At 39.8% G+C, this 18571-nt stretch overlaps 1 protein-coding gene across 1 annotated transcript in view; it reads right to left on the reverse strand.

The window, feature by feature from the left end:
- The window catches only part of LOC139745256 (transcription factor 12-like), a 159050-nt gene that overhangs the window by 26904 nt on the left and 113575 nt on the right, over positions 1-18571 (reverse strand). The window contains exon 7 of the mRNA XM_071655658.1: positions 3226-3361. Coding sequence (XP_071511759.1) covers positions 3226-3361 — 136 coding nt within the window. The remainder of the gene's footprint in view (positions 1-3225; positions 3362-18571) is intronic.

The following is an 18571-nucleotide window of genomic DNA, read 5'->3' on the forward strand; positions in this document are numbered from 1 at the left end:
AAGGGTGGGAAGCAAAGGAGAGAAAACAGAATGGGAAAATGGTCTCAAGGTATGCAGAGTGTGTGGTAAAGTTTGCAGAAAGGTAGGAGCTGAGATACTGTCAGGGGGTAAGGAATATGCAGCCATCACTTTCACTGAAGAGTGCCCTCTTGTGGCATGACATCACCAACTCTAAGTAAATGCCCAACCCCCACCTGTTTTCTCGATTAACACAGAGCTAGAATTCACATACAGGCATTGTTTATTTCTAGACACTGACTAACAATCCTTATATCCACTACGTCTACTCCTAAAGAGAAGAGCAATTCCAAACTAACCTACATTAATTTGGGGTGTGTCTTTTCCCCTTTGTTTATTCTTAGACACATTTACAAAGAAACAGAATTCCTGACATTGAAACCTCAGCATGCATAAACATTCTTTGCAGAACAACACTCAAAATGTGTTCTCTCTCTCTCTCTCTCTCTCTCTCTCATTAGCAATATAACTGTTAACAACAAAACAGGGTTGCAATGGATTTCATGGTTGTTTCTCTTTCTGGTATCAAACAAACTTCATTTAATAAATTTCAGGGGAAAAGGCCACACAAATGACCAGGATGCCCTTAGGTTTAGTAGTGTGTTGTCTTATCTACATCAAGATTGCAAATGATACAAAACTCACAGAATTCACATGCCAGTATTCAAATTTTACATCAATCTGTGCACAAAGTACGAAGTGATGGAGATAGTAAATTACATACGTGATGTCAGAACCATAATTCATAATCTGAGGTTTAACAAAATCCAAACACTGATTTTTGAATGTCTAATAACTTGTAGCATGGTATATTCCTAGCTACGAGAATTACTCTTTCACAGGACTGGAAATATCTCACATATAAGGTTGTTTTCATCAATTTGACATTTATACAAAGTAGAATTGATTTTCATTTAGCTCATCAACCTCAAACACGGATGATCCTACATTTAGGGGTGATTCATTATTCAGTATCTTGATTGAGAAGCAAGCCCTTCTCATAAAACGTCTTTTTTTTCTCTACCTCACTCACTCTCTCCGTCTTTCTCTCTCTCTATTTTGTTGTTAATAGTGAAGGTGATTGCACGTTGGCATTTAGAGAAAAACGTTGATTATTCCCCGCACCTGCCGCAAGTCTCTATTCCTTCTTACTGGTATCCTTGGTTATGCGTTCAAGATCAATCACCCTTTCATACTGCGTCTATTAACAAAAATCTCCCCCCTCAGATATCCGTGCACGACTCACGAACTCTCTCTTCTCTCTCTCTCTCTCTCTCCATCTCTCTCTTTCCCTCGACTATCACCTCAGCGTATCCCGTCTCTAATCATTTAATGGTATCCCCTAATGAAGGTAGAATGGGCATTCCTATCTCACAATCATCGGCACTGAAATATTCATGCCAGCAACGGACGGGATTGCCTCATCTTCGCCAAGTCCCGAATACCCATGGAAATAAAAAACGAGGGCAACTACCCATAAAAGTGCACACAGCAGGTCCTCCTGGACTTTTCTCTATTCCCTTTTCATTTTTTGTTCCCGTTTTTAAAGGGAAGAGGGTGTTATACACCCTTTGTTACACACACTGAATATCACTCTACTTTCTTGCTAATAGCCCTTTCAAAATCCAGGGCAAATTTTAAATCAAATGACCTCCCCCCTACCCCCCCCCCCAAAAAAAAAAAAGAAATGTCAATTGGATAATTTAAATCTAGTTTATTTTCTCAGCCTCCACATGCAAATGATATGATTGGTGGTTTCTATAACCATGGGACATTTGATCTCATCATTGATTGGTTTGTTGACATCATCAAACAGCAATACGCACGGCCATTGACTGTGTCCGAGCCATGCTAACTCGTTGAAACGGAAGAATTGTACATCTAGCTGAGAACTGCACTGGAGACTGTCGCATAGCAATCTTAACTGATCTCCTCCTGTCTAGTCGCATCCTTATCTGGTCTGGACTCTTCTCACCTTCCACACCTTACATGATGACAACTCATCCCTCTCACACAAATGGCACTTCTACTTTTATTCTAAAGTTTAAGAAATGAAATCAAAAATATGACAAGTGCTTTGAAAGATTACCTGATGTGTAGCAGGTAAGTGTACTAAGTGCAAAGGATAAAATGCAAGGCCAGAGTACAAGTCCTAATATACCTTGCAATGTTTTTGTGTTATGCATGAAGTCTCCAATAGCCCCAGTTGCTGTTTTCTGCCTCAAAAAGGTTTCATGCTAAAAGGGAATTATGAACAGCCACATGAGTTGTTACCCTCCCTAATAATCAATGAAAATATGTACAGGAGTGTAACAGTTACAACTCTCTCCTTTTCTTTACATCTAGGCCTATTCACTGAACTACATAAATCCATTATTGCTTTCTTGATTAAGGTTAAGGCTTGAATATATTCAGCTAAAACTAATTCTCACACATTTCCTTCATTTTCTTTACGTGTGTTCACATTTGAATCATATTGTGATATCAAATATCATAGTAATTTGCTTCGTACCATTTTCATTAAAAAAATACCCTGGTATTTCTGGAAAGTACTGTGCATACACATATTTCTTACCAGGAATAGACAGGAAGTGTGTCACACCACATAAGAAATATACCGTTGTACAATCAGTGGTATTTTGTGACACGATTCATCACTCAAATTTTGTGCATGTATTTCATGCCCAGTTTGAATTACTATCTGAAATACCACAGTATTTTGTGATCCTTTCTCTGGTATATTTGCATTCACATTACACATTACCACATGAATTACCACGGTTTCTATCCTCGATGTGAATGCACCTTCTGTCTATCTAAATCACTGAACTCTACCATGGAAGGGACGCTGGGTGCAGCACACGCTGAAAAGTGGCTGAAAGGCTATTTGAGCTTGGCGCGTATCACTGTTCAGTGGCATGCATGTACAGGTATGAAGCTACCGCAGCCATTTTGAGACTCCCATTCTCAACACGGTGAATCCAACTCAAGAGGAGTACATGCAACTCTGGCCTACACCACAGAAACAGTAGTGGGCAGGGGCCTACGTGCTCTCTACTTGGAATGGGAGTCTCAAAATGGGAAACGCCACCTTCAAGGCACTGCATGTTACGCCCGTTCCATAGTAGAGTTCAGTGATCTATATACCCAATCTATTCATTACTATCTCGCTTCCATCACCTCCTCCTCCTCACTATGACTACTTACGTAATAGGGATGGAGGCTCGGTCATGATGGAGGGCCGCCTGCGGTTGAACATGTAGGGAGAGCCGGGTTTGTTGTGGGGCGACACAGAGCCACTCGGACTGGCCATCGACAGGTCACTGCCTATTGAACCCATGCCCTGCAGAACAGAAACAAGAAGAAGCACCAAAAAAAAAAGGGTCACCAACCACATAAGCACTGACTGCGGGAATACCTAATGGTATCTGTCACGTAGCCAGAGGCACACATGATAAATCCATTCTGAGGCTTTCTCACACATATGAAGAGTGGAAATGCAAAAAGAGACATAATCCATTTTTACAATTTGAGATATATTTGAGATTATAGTTGCTGAAAGACAAGGAAAAGTATTAGAATGTATATTATGATATCTTCAAAAATATGTTGTTACGTAATGAGTGCAGTGTCATTGAACAAATTCTATTTTCTCTCTCACATGAACTTATTTTCTAAAAATGTGAAAATGACATTTTTATGAACATTTTTATTTTCAAACTCTTCACATCTGCATCATAAATGTTTCTGTAGCATTTTGAAAAAATTCATGAGAAAAAAAAGTATTCAAATATCCCATAATTTCAAATTATACCTTTCCCAGATAAGACCAACATATATTATGACGGTGTTTTCTTTTTCTGTAAAGCATTTTGTGGGTTTTCAAACAAGGGGGAGGAAAGACTTTTTCAAACATGAATGGGGATTTGACACAAAATGGTTGCTCAATCAGAAGTGGTGGTCACTCTTCCTTCAACTTCACATCACAAAGAAATTTGAAGACAAAACAAAAACTGTCATCGACAACATAAGGCTATACTTTTAGGCATTACTCCCTGTACACATTTTCTTTACTGTTTATCTGTAAAGTTCATATCCTAAACACAATGTTTTCTATCAAAAGAAGAGACATTTCCTGTCCATTCTGAGACCCCTGTCAGTTTGTTATATCATTTTTTTTTCTTTTAAAAGATGATTTGAGTTGTTAACTTGAAACTTCTAGTTGTAAATTATACAAGAAGCTACCCAACCATGTTGAGGAGTCTGTTGGTGTTTTTTTTTTTAATGAATAGTTTCATTCTCATCTTATGCTGGGATATCAACTTAATTCAGTTTTGCAGTTATACTCATGGTTATATGTTCCAGAAAACAAATCAAAAGTTGCAGAGTTACAGTCACAGTCAAGCCTCATTTTCAGCATTTTTCAAAAGCAATATCAAATAAAGTTTCCCCAAGTGCAATGGCTTGTATAGGCCTATTGTCGCTGAGACGACAAGACCTCATATCCACAAAATGTCAAATGTTCAGGAGAGCAAAAAAACATGGCAACTAAAGCGCTATATCAAATGAGACAGCCTTTCCTTTGACATGCCGTAGTGGCTTCATTTTGGGGGTAAGACAGCCAGGATTTGGACAGGACATCACTTATCTGAATATTTGACCATTAATTTTTTTTTAAAGGTCATTTTCACCAAAATTTGAGATACAAGGTCTTGTCACCCCAGCAATGCTATTCCTCTATGAAGCAAAACCATTTGAATACTGATAGAGATAACATGATAACAAATAATGACACGGTGATTGCTCTGAACATTTCTTCTGATTCATCACTCACAAAATGGACCAATTAAACACTTGTAGCTGTCACTACAATACTGTTGCATTCCACATCATCCTTAAATGATCTGCTTCCTGTCCCATAAAACCCACAACTATGGCTCTCTCCCAATTCGAAAGTCCACGGTAAGCTCCAATCATCAGCCTCTATCATATCATAGAAATGAGACTAATATCAATCCCCCAACAAACATGAGAAGGTGAATTAGAACATATGACCTGCTACAATGGAACATATTCATCAAATGTGAGACTTGCATCTCTGATTCTCTTATAAAATCCATCTGACTACTCTCTTTTAGGGATCAATGATACTGAATGCCAGACGCTAATATGCAAACACAAATACTGTAAATAAAACAAGAAGGCTTACCGCACCAACAAACATAAAACTAATACACACACACGCAAATGGAAGAATAGAGACATATGACTTATATATTGAATGCAACATGAATACATGACTTCCATCACACATTTTAAAGTCATTTCACATCAAAAGAAACCACAAGATGCATATGTTAGGCACAACAGAAATAAATGCCACGGACATACGAGTCCTTGTCAGCACATCTCTCTCTCTCTCTCTCTCTCTCTCTCTCTCTTGCCCCCCCCCCCCTTTGTATCCCAAATAGTCTGTCCACTAAACAGGGACTGTTAAGAATTTAGCAAATCTCAGGACAAATCATATGTCCCACAAAACAAGACAGAGGGATAGAGACAATATGGGGGGAGAAAGGCAAGGGATTTACTGGAAACAGAGAAGACGTGGATATGCGCCGGCATCGCGGCCAGGAGAGAATCAATAAAGTTTGCCTTGCCCTACAGGTTACGGCACAAGCCGTCAGGAGCACTCCGCCGGCGAGAAGGTTCTGCCGTGTTTTGAGAGCAAACATTGCGCAAAGCCGGGCTGCTCATGCCGCCACCGTACCTCATACACACATACACTCCGTGGGGCTTGCCCTGGCCCGAGACTCCTCGAAAGCCAGGGGTTGAGCGGCTTTCATCTCGGCTATCAGGCGCAATAAATCAAGCCCCCGTTTCCCTATCCGGTTACGGTCCGAGCAATTTGAGGAGAAATTAAATTTGATGATGTTGGCCATAGCATTGCCGAAGCCTAATCACTTCGTTATTTGAAGGTGATCTCCTGATAGATCTAATTCAAGACATGATTAATAGCTGTATCATTTTTCAAACATGCTCTCATAATTCCTGCTTCTTCATACGGCTTGTATAAACAGTGATTGCATAATTTGATAATACTACACAAAGTTAATGGAATGATTTGCCCACCCATGCAACAGGGTCTATCAGACATATAGACAAAGATATATCAACAAATAGGGAAATGAATTGATATACCTCTGAAAGTAAATAGACAAGTACAATGTTATCAATTTGACAGATAATATCAGTGTAATCCCAACATGTGACATCCTGACTTTTTAAGGCACTATGCATTTCTTTTGAGAACAGAATCTCAACAACAATTCTGTATGCTACTCCTGAAGTGGCTATCAAATAATCAAATGCACTCACAGATACAATTATGCAGTATAATCAGTTTCCTACTGTGACTCCAATAATGCACACCATGAAAATCTTTCCAGTTCTAAAATAACTCTCCAATACGAGCTCAGTCACTCGCACACAAACAAGTGACAACATAATTTTGCCATACACTTTTGACCAGCTTTTAGAGGGCGGTATTACATTTCATCACTAAGTAATAACAAGAGAGGACAAACAGCCCCTACGAGGTCCCCCTATTTATAACTGTTCTTTTTGTGTGCCTGGATATACAATATTATTATGGGATATAGGGATAAAGAAATACTTAGTTAACCTCAATCAATCATAATCAATAAAGAATAAGAAAATCCTCTGGCACCCTCTAACAAATAAAAGGCATGATGCTTTAGATATATGTTTTGATCCCAGCTACTGATCATATTGACAGCTTGTGCTTCAATACAACATGTATCACTTTAAACAAACAAATATTATCTGCATGAAATGATTCAAATGAAAATGAGGAGATGCTATTAATCAGTGGCTTGGGTACTGTTATGAAAAACAATTAGATATACAAGTATTTGATATTTATACACACTCCTGCTTCATAAGAGGTCAATGCTGCACAAATGATGATATCAACTTTGGTACAAATATATCAACCATATTTGATGTTTTGGCAATCTCTGATCATATCCACCCACCCCCAGCCCTCTCCCCATTACAATTGAGGAGGAGAAACAATACGCCATGAAATGACTACTAGAACTGGCAAAAAAAGAAAGAAAAAAAATCTCCTACATTTTTGAAGACACTTATTAAGGGTAAATACAGGTTGCCTCAAGCAAGCAGCCCCTTTTGATTTGTCGCACCCTATATGCAGTTAAATCAAGACTGATAGGGGTATCTAATAAATTCCACATCAGCATACCGACTGAAACACAGCAAGAAGAAATTCTTAAAGAAGAAAGAAGCACCTTTAAAGACTCAAGCACTAAGAATTTCGCTTCCTTTGTTTGCACAATAGGGGAAAACAATTCACAGACTGGGGTAATACAGGGGCGCAGGAACCAATGACTGGTCACCCATCTGTTATCCCGTCTGCAATCTACCAGTGATTTAAAACCCATTTCATGGGTATATTACTTCCTATGTCCTCCAGCGTATCACACTCTCAATAGCTTTTACGATAGACGCTATGCCTTGAATGTGCCATGCATGAAATTTTACAAATAACTACTCTGCCTTAACTGCCCTGCTGCTATTTTTACTTGATATGATATGCTATTAATATACAGGTGATGTAAAAATAGCCACTCATCCCATATTGCATTCATTATCATTCCCAATATATATTCTTTTATCTCACTGGAATGTTATACCTTACATAACATTCATGTTTCACCTGACTGGAATTTCTTCTATCTTAAGTACCTTTTAAAACCTTGCATGCTGGGAGAATTAAGTTCCATGTATTTTGATGGACCCAGTTACATTGAGACTGCTAAATCTTCCTCAAACAGCCCACATATTACCTTAGTGACAAGATGTAGGTCAATGCAGAAGGTCTCATACTTAGGAACAGGTATGAATATGTTTGACAGAAACATTTCGTGACACCAAAGTAATATATATATATAGCTGACCTCTATGTAGGTCCATCAATTTCGACATCAGTTTAAAAGTTTGGCTAATCAAAATTCTGGAGCAAGCAAGCTAAAGGACAAATTTCTCTCGAAATCTGTCCATGGAGTTCTTTCTCTCAAGCAAGCCTATACTAGTCCTCTACATGGCGAGATTTTTGCTCGGTCTCGACAAACCTCATACGGTAGTACTTAGGCTCATCTCAAGGACCAGCGGTTATTCTCACAACAGGCGTCCACTTCCCCTCTATCAGACACTACACCTCTTCCTCTTCTCTTTGTTCAGACTTTTTAGGCACAACTATAATGCCAGCCACAAAAGGAGAAATCGAATCCACCAGCTAAAACACAAAACAAACGAACATCTAATTTTCTTCTCTGACTATAGACAAGACTTAAGATTAAAAACTGATTGGATTCTTTTCTCTGTTACCACAACTTTTGCTTCCAATCATCAATACCCATTTCTCACTTGGATCTCATCAGTTTTCATCAATTACCAACTATGCTCTGAAACCTTACTAGATATGGCTGATGTTTTCAGCAAAATATTCATCATAAAAACTCTCTGTACACTTCCACAGTATTTCAGCAAGCTCAGCAAATCAGCAAGTTGATAATGCCACACTCTCACAATTTCTTATTAATTTCATATACAGAAATGACAAAAAATATGTATAAAAAATGTATAAATATATAAAACTTGCCTTAAAACCATCCAAAAATATTAAACAAAGAACAAATGTTACCTCTGATATATTTTGGCATGGGAATATGCTTTTACCTGTATTAGCTAAGAATATTTTTTTTTCCAAATGTCATATACAACATACATAAAAACTGTGAGGGCATAACATCATGATCTCACTCATATGAATATTCATAAGGACTGGTCAAAAAATATTTTCTGAAAAAAAATGTGAAATTTCTGAATGTCATATCTTTCTTATTTCTTATCCGATTTTTGCCATTCTTTGAATGTTCTGTACGGATCTTTCTTTTTTTCTCTCTTTCTTTCGGAGTTTATTTATTTTCAAGGTGGATTTCCTCTTGAAGTATTTTGTGGTATATCTGCGTTCACATTAGGGAAAATCACAGTATTTCACCATCAATGTAATGAACCTCCTGTTAGAGTATTGGCCTTGTGCTTTAAAGGTCCTGTTTACCTTTGGGAGGAATAATTTTTTAAAAAGTTCAAGATATCACATTTTATGCATACATGTGTAGGTCAGTTGTATCACAAAACATGCTACCATATAAAGTTTTTGCAATAAAGCCTAAAATATAAGGAGATATCACTATTTTTCTCATGTAACCATAACTGTAGACAGTTCAGTCTGAAAACATTTTTATTATGACTATTGTTCACATTTTGTATATTTAACAATACTTAACATTGATTACACTGGTTCAAATTTTTTACATTAGTTGTTTCTATCCTTAACTCACATTTTAGAACTATTTTGAAGCACTAATGCTGGGTTTTTGTTTCCTCTGCAAATGGTAAATTATGCCTTTAATGCCCATCGAGTCAAGAGGAAGAAATCATAATGCCCTGAACTTGTTCTGGCTAATTTGACATCTCTAGAAGCATTTTTCTTTATTTCACTTCCTTCGACAAAAAGTAGCAAAGTAAAACCACTGGAATGAGAATTCAAAGTCTTGATTTAATTGTTTGAATTCTGACACTAAGTAAGCAAAATCTGAGGATTACTGGACAAATATGAAAGAAAGTAGTGGCTCACACTTGGGCAAAGCTATAAAGGGGAAAAAGTGCCCTTATCTAGGGCGAGTGACCCGAAAAGAAGCGAGGATGAATGAATAATTCATTCGGGTTTCTGCACGGGCATGGAAAAAAGGCATGATGAGCCATTAACCACAAACTTAATTACAGCTTCTTGGGGAACTGGAAAACAAGAATTGGTTTTCTCTCTACAAATGTCACTCACTTGACAATTTTGCAGCAATCTCAAATGTAAATGTTTCGCCTCCGCCTCTCTGCATCGCTCTGTCTGATGAGATTACAGCCTTCAAATTTACCCAGATTTGCTATTCAAAATGCCCTTCATTAGCGTGCTAAAGCAGGTCCTTTTGTTTTGGCGAAACAAGCACGCGCCGACGCAAATTTGAATTGATGGGACTAACGGTGGCGTGAGTTGCCGTACATTGTCACTGCTAATGCAACAATATAAAATCATTGTTTTTCTGCTTCTCTCCAAGCTTGGTCACTGAAGATGCACAAGACCCTGTGCCATGACATTCTAACCTGATGGAATATTATAGTGGAACGCCACCTCTAGTACCAGCTGACTTCAATCAATAGCATAAGATCACACAAACTCAACGGTATATTTCTTCCCAAGATTTAACAATAAATTTTGCTCCTCTGATCTTGTGAAAGAGGCTTTTGTAAACACCCAAACTTCCAGCAGTATATCCTTCCGGTGGTCTACCCTGTTCCCGAATACCAACAAATCTCATCACTTGTTTCGTTTCATCATGTTCTAGAAAACTTTTGCATTCTTTTTTTCCCCCTTCGTAACAATTCTCTCAGTTGGTCATGACTGCAGAGAAGGGGGAGGGAAGAGAAGAGAAATTAGGTTAAACTGGCATGGACTGATGAACGGTAATGAAGTTATGACTTCTGTGACTCTGCATTGGTTTGGGGCATTAGTTAAACAAGTTTTCACAACAGCCATGCCCTCTCCCCCATCTCAGAAAGTAAATCCTTATCACTTTACATGCACACTGAGAGAAGGGGGGGGGGGGGGGTCGTTGACGTGAAACCCTAATTGTGTCATCACAGATTCCCCACTTTGACACAGCAATTAGCACAATTCTGAGGCATCATGGAACCAGACATGCAATTAAAAGACGCTAACTGGATTAACGACAGAAATTACAGAACGTGCCATACACACAATGCAAGCATGGTCCTCATTCATAAACCTGCAAATAATGACCTTAAAAGATATTTCGTTCTTCAAAGCAGGAAAGAAAATTGTGATTCTACCATCATCACCATCATTGAGGAATTATTACCCTGGAAAAAAAAAGAAGAAGATTAGCTAAACATTCACATATTTTTGAAAGACCTTATTTGAAAGGCAATCCAATCACTCCACTTTTAGGAGATAATCATTCATTATTGGGATGGAATGTCATCTCGTTCAGGGATGTTTGCACCTGGCTGGATTTGAACCTGGAACCCCCTGATAAAAAGTCCACAGCCTAAACCACTCTACCTCAGTGCACTTTGATGCAAGTTTATCTTAGTCACGTCATCCATTTCTATACGAGGAATTAGGCAAGTGATTTGGCTCAATTGGTAGTGCAACTGCCACCCAAACTAAATGACCTCGGTTCAAATCACAAGTCTAGCTGAGCAACATTAAGAGTAATCGTACAGCCCCCTCTTGGGAGAAGATAGGACATTAAATGGAGGTCCAGTGCATGAGTTTATCATGACTCGCACACGTAAAAAATCCCACTTCAACTTAAAAGTCATCGCAAAAAGCAAGTTGCTAACCAAGTGAAGAGGTCCACCTTCCTACCCACAGAGGAAGAACGGGCAAATGACACCGACCCCTCGTGGATCGCCCCAGGTGACTATCAATAGTCAGCAAACGACATCAACTGGTCACATTGTGCCATATGAAGAAGAATGAGAAGTGTCGGGGAAAGGGTCTGGTCAGGCAGACAGGTCTGGCGATGCTACGGCCACTGGGATGGTGGCAAACTCTGACCACAGAGGGCAGTGTGCAGTTGGAGGTCCACTCAGGTATGGACTGGACTTGAAAAGAACCAACCGACTACCAAGACCTACCGGTGCACTCTCCCCCAGCCCAGCTTAGCATTAGCCATCATGGACATGGGTAAAAAAGTTAGTCATTCATTCTCTGCACCAGTTTTGGTTGTATACTCCTTGATTACATTGCAATAGAAAAGATACAGCTAATTTTGGCAATAGGGAAAAAAGCCTGAAAATCCATACTCTTTACTTTCCATGAAAGGGAATGTATCCTCTGAGTTTCTTATTATTGATGTAGATACAGTTTTCTTCCATTTTCATCTTTTCCACTTTTCCTTGTTTTGCCATCAAATTACTACCTTTTCTTTTGATATTTCAAATTATACAGAAAAAAATACACAGAAGAAAAACCAATGCTTCTGGGGCCCCATTTCATAAAAAGTTGATATGATAGCAACTCTTGCAAGAATGGCAATTGTCATAGTAACGACAGATATCCAGCTTCCTGATTGGCTGTTGCTATGGGAAGTTGCCATTCCAGCAAAAGTTGCTATCCTAATATCTTTTATGAAATGGGGTCCTGATGTATTATAAGATTCAATTTACAGAAACTCATAAATCAAGGTTCCCTGCATCCTACAGGTAACTCAGGTGTGTGGGCCACAGAGTTCGGACAACACACCCCACAACCACCAAACAGTGGCCTGGTCTGAAACTGGGATGGGGTTGGGTGGTGTGGGGTGGAGGCCCTTTATTGCAAGAAATCCGAACAACAATGTCAATCTGATACCGCAAAAACCCCTCGGCTACTTCTCCCTGCTCTCTACCTGGCTTTTGTTCCTGTATCCAGCTCACCACGGGGGTCAGAGTGCCCAAAATTTGTGTCAGGAATGCAGAATGCCTTGTTACCCAAAATATGAAGTGGTAAGAAAAACACTGTTTACCTGGAGCTGGGGGGATTTTTTTTCCCCCATTCCAATTTTCTTTCTTTCTTTTTTAAGGGGGGGGGATGACGGAAAAAAGGCCAGGTAGCATCAGAATGCGTTAATCCTCCATTAGAGAGGGAAAAGGTGGAGGTATCGTTTAAATTGAATACATGTGGTTGAATGAGGTGAGAACAAGGTGAGCTTCCACCAATGGAGGTAGTGAGTACAGCTTGTATTTTTCAATTGCAGCTAGAAAACACCTCCTCACTTCCCTCCTTTTTACCACAATGACCGATTGCACACAAAGGTTCTACTAGGTGTGTCTTCATCAGACCCAAGTTCAAACTAGTGGACTATTTTGCCATTTAGAAAAAAAGCGTGATATTACAAATGTGCATCTTTATCAGCTCGAAAACAGCCTAGCCCAAAGTTGACACATGTATGCGTACTTTGCATCATTACTCAGCCACAGAACTCTACCACCATAGAACTCCATGTATAGTTCTGTGGTCTCAGCACGCAGTATGAATAATGAGATTGAGAAAATTTTGGGCTGACGGAGACAAAACCCAAACAGTGTGCTACTTTACAACTTAGCTTGCTATTTCATAAACTAGACCAAGATTTTTGAGGGAAATTTTCCCAATCGAATAGCCTGCTATTTGCATATTCATTGCACAAAGTAGTAGGCTAATTTGACATCGCGCAAATTTCCTAACCGCAATGTAGTGCACTATTTTGAAACTTCGGTCGGATGGAAATCCACCTACTGTTACATCCATAGGCAATGCATGAAGACCAGAGGATAATGCTATTAGGATGTTGGGTTTTACATCCGCTACAAGATCAACATTGTAGTACAAATTTGGTATTTTGCAGTAGGCACATTAAAAGTGCAGAGCATGGGAAACAAATGATTACATTATCAATGGATTCACTGTACTTCAGGGCCAGTAGCTAGAATGTCCCTCTCTTGAGCAATGATATTTTAGTCAGGGCTGCACACTGACCTATTTTTTCTACTGGTCCGACCTGTCTGTCGGGCCAGTAGGTACCCGGTTTTTCCCTTTTTTACTGGTCCACTCCTAAAAAAATTACAGGTTCAACAATGATTTTTACTGGTCCCAGACCGTCGGACCAGTGCCAGTATGCAGCGTTGCTTTAGTCCTATATGTACACCCTTTTTTTTGTATGATGAAAACATTCATTCTTTTACAGAGCGACATCATATGCATAATAAGAACAGATACATAACATTCCATTCAAGGGTAAGAAAAGATGAGTGAGAAAGAGACGCAAAGAAATGTAAAGACAGAAAGGAAGAATAAACAAAGGAAAATGGGAGGGAAAGAGAGAAGGGTTAGGAAAAGAGAAGGGGATGGAGAGATGAAGAGAGAGAAAGGAGTAAAAAATATCCCAATGTGTCAACGCCATTTTCCAATTGGTTTACAAGGCGACCGCACCGGACACGTCTGCAATCGGGGCATTGAAGCAGGAGTGAAGGTAGATTTGAAATACAATAGGCTGGGAACGTACCAGCTGGTTATTGTTTTCTACTTCAATTAACTCACGCACAGACACACACACATACACACAGACATAAACCTCAGTGGACTGTGTATGCCACTGTACCAACTGCCAAAATACTTCAATCAGTGAATATCAATAAAACCAAACCCTGTTCTAACTCATTGTTTTTGTTTCGTTCTCTTTGTAATACAGTCATTCTCTTTCCTTGTGTTTTGTGAATGACTTCACCATCTAAAGTACCCTTCCATTCATGAGTAAGAGAAGTATGGTATACCTGTAATCAGTTTCTCTTTCATTTATTCCTTCCTTTCCTCTTCTTGTCATCTTTCCATCTTCCTCCTCCCATTCAATCACATCTCTTCCTTTTCTTCCTCTTTATCTTCCTATCTTTTCCTATTTTTCCTCCCATTCAAACTTACTTTTCCATCTCTTCCTTCTTCAATTCCTTGATTTCAACAAAAGGTACAATAGCACGAAGCATTACAGGGCAACTTGATATAGATTACGACACAAGTACAAAAAGACCGATCTATATGTAGCCTGATTTCATTTTTCTTTCAGAATCAACAGTGAAACTGTGTTTCATCTTCCTAACATCTCCTACCAACCTGTGGCATTTGTACCATAGGACTGGTGATTTGGTCAATCTGTATTCAGACGTGGTATTACCACAGCATTACGGGGAATACGCACAAGTCTGTACCTAATCCATTTGGCAAGTGAAATTAGGCGCGACGTACTTAGGACGGAATGAATATCCTCCACATCGTGTCTCTGTATCTATCAATGAAATCCGTTCTTCTGCAAAAAATCTGAATAGCAATATTTACATATATTGCACGAAGGCTTTAGCAGCCAGACAACCCTTAAATAGCTCAATTCCTACATAGTGAAACATTGCAAGTAGATCAAAAGGTATTAAAATAACAAGAAAATGGTATGGAGGAGTACAAAGCTAATGGTAATGAGAGACATGGAATGAAAGAATCCAAAAGAGATAGAGATGGAGATAGGGAGAGAGAGAGCAGAGAGAGTGAACGTGGGAGAGGTTGAAGTCCAGAATCAATACAAGCAGGACGATTTTTTAATCGTGAGAAATAGCTGTTGATTTCCCAGCTGTGTTTGCGAGCCAGCGCTCCCACAAACAGCGGGCCTCATTCTCCGAGTGCGCACTTCTACCTCGCGCCCGATTTTTGCCCTTGGCTGGGGAGACGCCATGGCTGCCTGCCTGCTTCCATCGCCATGGTGATCTTCCTCCGCCTCTCTATACCATTCTCTCTCTCAATCACTCATTTTTTTTCTCTCTCATTCCTCCTGTCATTTGCTCCAACACCTTCTTTTAGCTGCATACTCTAATGCTGTGTGATTTCTTTCCAGTAAGCACATGTTGCAAGCACACACACACACACACACACACACACACACACACACACACACACACACAGACTCATTCATTCACTCACTTGCATTTATATGCACCCTCAGTCACACAGACAACAGACACTCTCACACACAGACAGACCTGAAACGTACACATACACACACATGTAAGCACACACATCCTGAAGGAAAGAAACAGTTATAGCTGTAATCTGTGTACATAACGACCGACTTCTGCAATATTTAATCTCCAGTGAAATTGTCAGACAGATTATACCCATTATTACATTTGTCTAGCACGAGCATGAAATGAGTGTCACTGAGCACATTTTCCTCAATCAAACGGCCATTTTGTTCGTGAAATTCCCTGAGCACATCTTGATGAATTACCGCCACAAATCAGCTCGAGGGGAAAAAAAATCAATGCAGAGAAAAGCACATAAATCATATATCACTAATTCTCATCCACAATAATTTGGGTGTACAGAAGGAATACAGAATAGGTATATCAATATCTGACTGCTATTTAAATCAATGCATGTGTAAGACCACAATGTCAGATAAAGTTAAAAGTGCAAAGTTCATGAGCTCTATACCTGGTATGTAGTAATTAAGTAATATATGAATGAGTACAATATGACATACATTTATATACATATAAAGAGAGAGAGATACATATTTTACATTCAACAATTTACCTCAGAAATCAGAAGAATTACAGAGCAGCACGTATCTAGCATGCCCGATAATTGACAAGAATTCGGTAGAAAGCTTAAATGTCATGTGTCACGTACAGTAAAACATATGATGCAGTTTCTTTTTTCTTTGGGGGGGGGGGGGTGGTATCCTAGGGGTACCAAATAGAAATCTACCATTTTGCTGAATAATTCTCTCTTTTGTTTTTTTTTCAGGCAACTACTAGTATGTGAGTGAAAAAACTAGAATTGAAAATTCCTCAAGTGTAAAGTGTTTTGAAAGTGCACTCGTATTCCTTTTTTTTTTTTTTTGGGGGGGGTGAAGTGTAAATGCTCGCCAGCTTTAGGTCATGTGACATCCATCCATCAGTGCAGGGTATCTCCTTCCCGCCTACCTACATTCAAGAGACAGAAACAAGTTGCTTATGTGCGCTACATACCCCCTAAACCAAATATTCCAGGGTTTTCTTGTGCATGTATGCATTTCTTGCCAAAACACCAAAAAGTTTCTGTGTCTGTGTATTTTCTGGTAGTATGTATGGTACATCGCAAAACTCTGATTTTTTTTTGCATTTTCTTTATTTTTTTAAAAATGGAAATGCCTCTACTTGCAATTGAGCACTTGTTAGATGTTTGAAATAAAACGCCAAACTTTTTACATTCTCACGGATTTCACGAGTCAGGTATTATTCGCGCATTTAAAGATACGCAAAATTATTGACTCTGATCCCGATACGAATGTGACGAGGACATACATGCATTTCTCTATTCACTACTGTACTCCGTGATCGTGAATTTAACCACTCGCTAAATCGTAGGGAAGTCCTGATTCGCAAAAATTTACACTCGCTGAATATACACTGTATGGCATATACGGTACATTGAAGCATCCCATTTTTATTACACATAGTCACTACAGAGTCAAAGTCGGGTCATGTTTAAATAACTACATGAGTTATTTGACGCTCATGAGAATTCAGTCTCTAGTAGACCCCCTGATACTTCTTTCTTTGTTTCTAGGCCAAGGACCATTATTAACATCAGAGCCAAGGAGAAGTTGGCAATCACCCAAAACCAATTGAAAAACTACTACAGCAACTTTGCCTCATTCACCACATAGGAATTAAGAAATGCCTTCAATGCATATGTTTGTATCTTTCATCCCACCTCCAGGATTTTTTTTTTTATTTGCCAGGAAAAAAAAAGAAGAAAAAAATCCCAACCTTTTTCAAAGATGACAGTGGAGATTTTGGGAAAACAATACCATGAATAATGCATTCCTGAATATACTGTGACTTTCTAACGACATGTAAATTGCAAATTGCAGCAGTCGCTGGCAGACAGGGCTGCTGAAGGAATAGTAAGGGGAGTTCCCGCGGGGGACAGGCCAACCATCTCGCGTGTCCGCTGCGCGTGGTGCAGCGCTCGTCAAAGTTAAACTGTTTGTCCATTCAGGAAGTCTCTCTGCGAGGAATATTCTTGAGTTTCTGCGAGACTCGGCTTCACGAAGCTGACCTAAATTGTGTAAAATGTGAGCTCCCCTAACCCATTTACACCTGCCAAAAGCGCCCCCCTTTATGATACGGCTTGCCAGGGTACACTCTGTGGGAGCAGCGAGAAACCCAAGGCAGAGCTGTCAGGCTGCCTCAGCGCTCGCGCCCCGGTGCCGCTAGCAGTTCGTCCATGTCAGCATCAGATCCGCTCCTTTCCTCGAAAGTCAATCACCATCCGTTCCAGTGAAGCTATACTTCTTCCTTCTCTTACACACTCGCTTCCCATCTCTCTCTTTTCCCTTCTCCCTCTTCTTCATCTTCTTCATCTTCTTCTTCTTCTTCTTCGTTCCTTTCCCTGCTCCAGTCTTTTGGGGCGAGTTGGGTCGCGTGACGTGGAGCCACTGAAAGCCCTCCTCGTCAAAAGTCAACCGAGCAATTGTCCCTGTGCTAACAAAAAACGCACCTGGACAGGTGGCGCACTCATGTGATTGAGCGGCGCGGCAATCCAATCCCCGAAAACATGTCTCCACAGACAGGACCCGAGCCCGTCTTAGCGCATAAATGCAATTGGCAATCAAAGGGAACTTGGGTGCGCTATATGACTGAATCCCCGGCCAGTGGAGAAGGGTAGAGTGGAGGGGGGGCTCTTTGCATAATGAGATGAGGGTATCAGGCGCTCACGCTCAGGAGGAGAAAGAAGGGGGAGGAGGAGAAAAAAGGGGGAGCGGAAGATGGTGTTAATTCCTCACACTTGGCTCCCCCATCAGCGATCAGACCATCACCA

The sequence above is a fragment of the Diadema antillarum genome, unplaced genomic scaffold (genome assembly GCF_040938485.1).
Source record: "Diadema antillarum isolate AM-2024a unplaced genomic scaffold, OU_Dant_1.0 seq00001246_RagTag, whole genome shotgun sequence".
Classification (NCBI taxonomy): Eukaryota; Metazoa; Echinodermata; class Echinoidea; order Diadematoida; family Diadematidae; genus Diadema; species Diadema antillarum.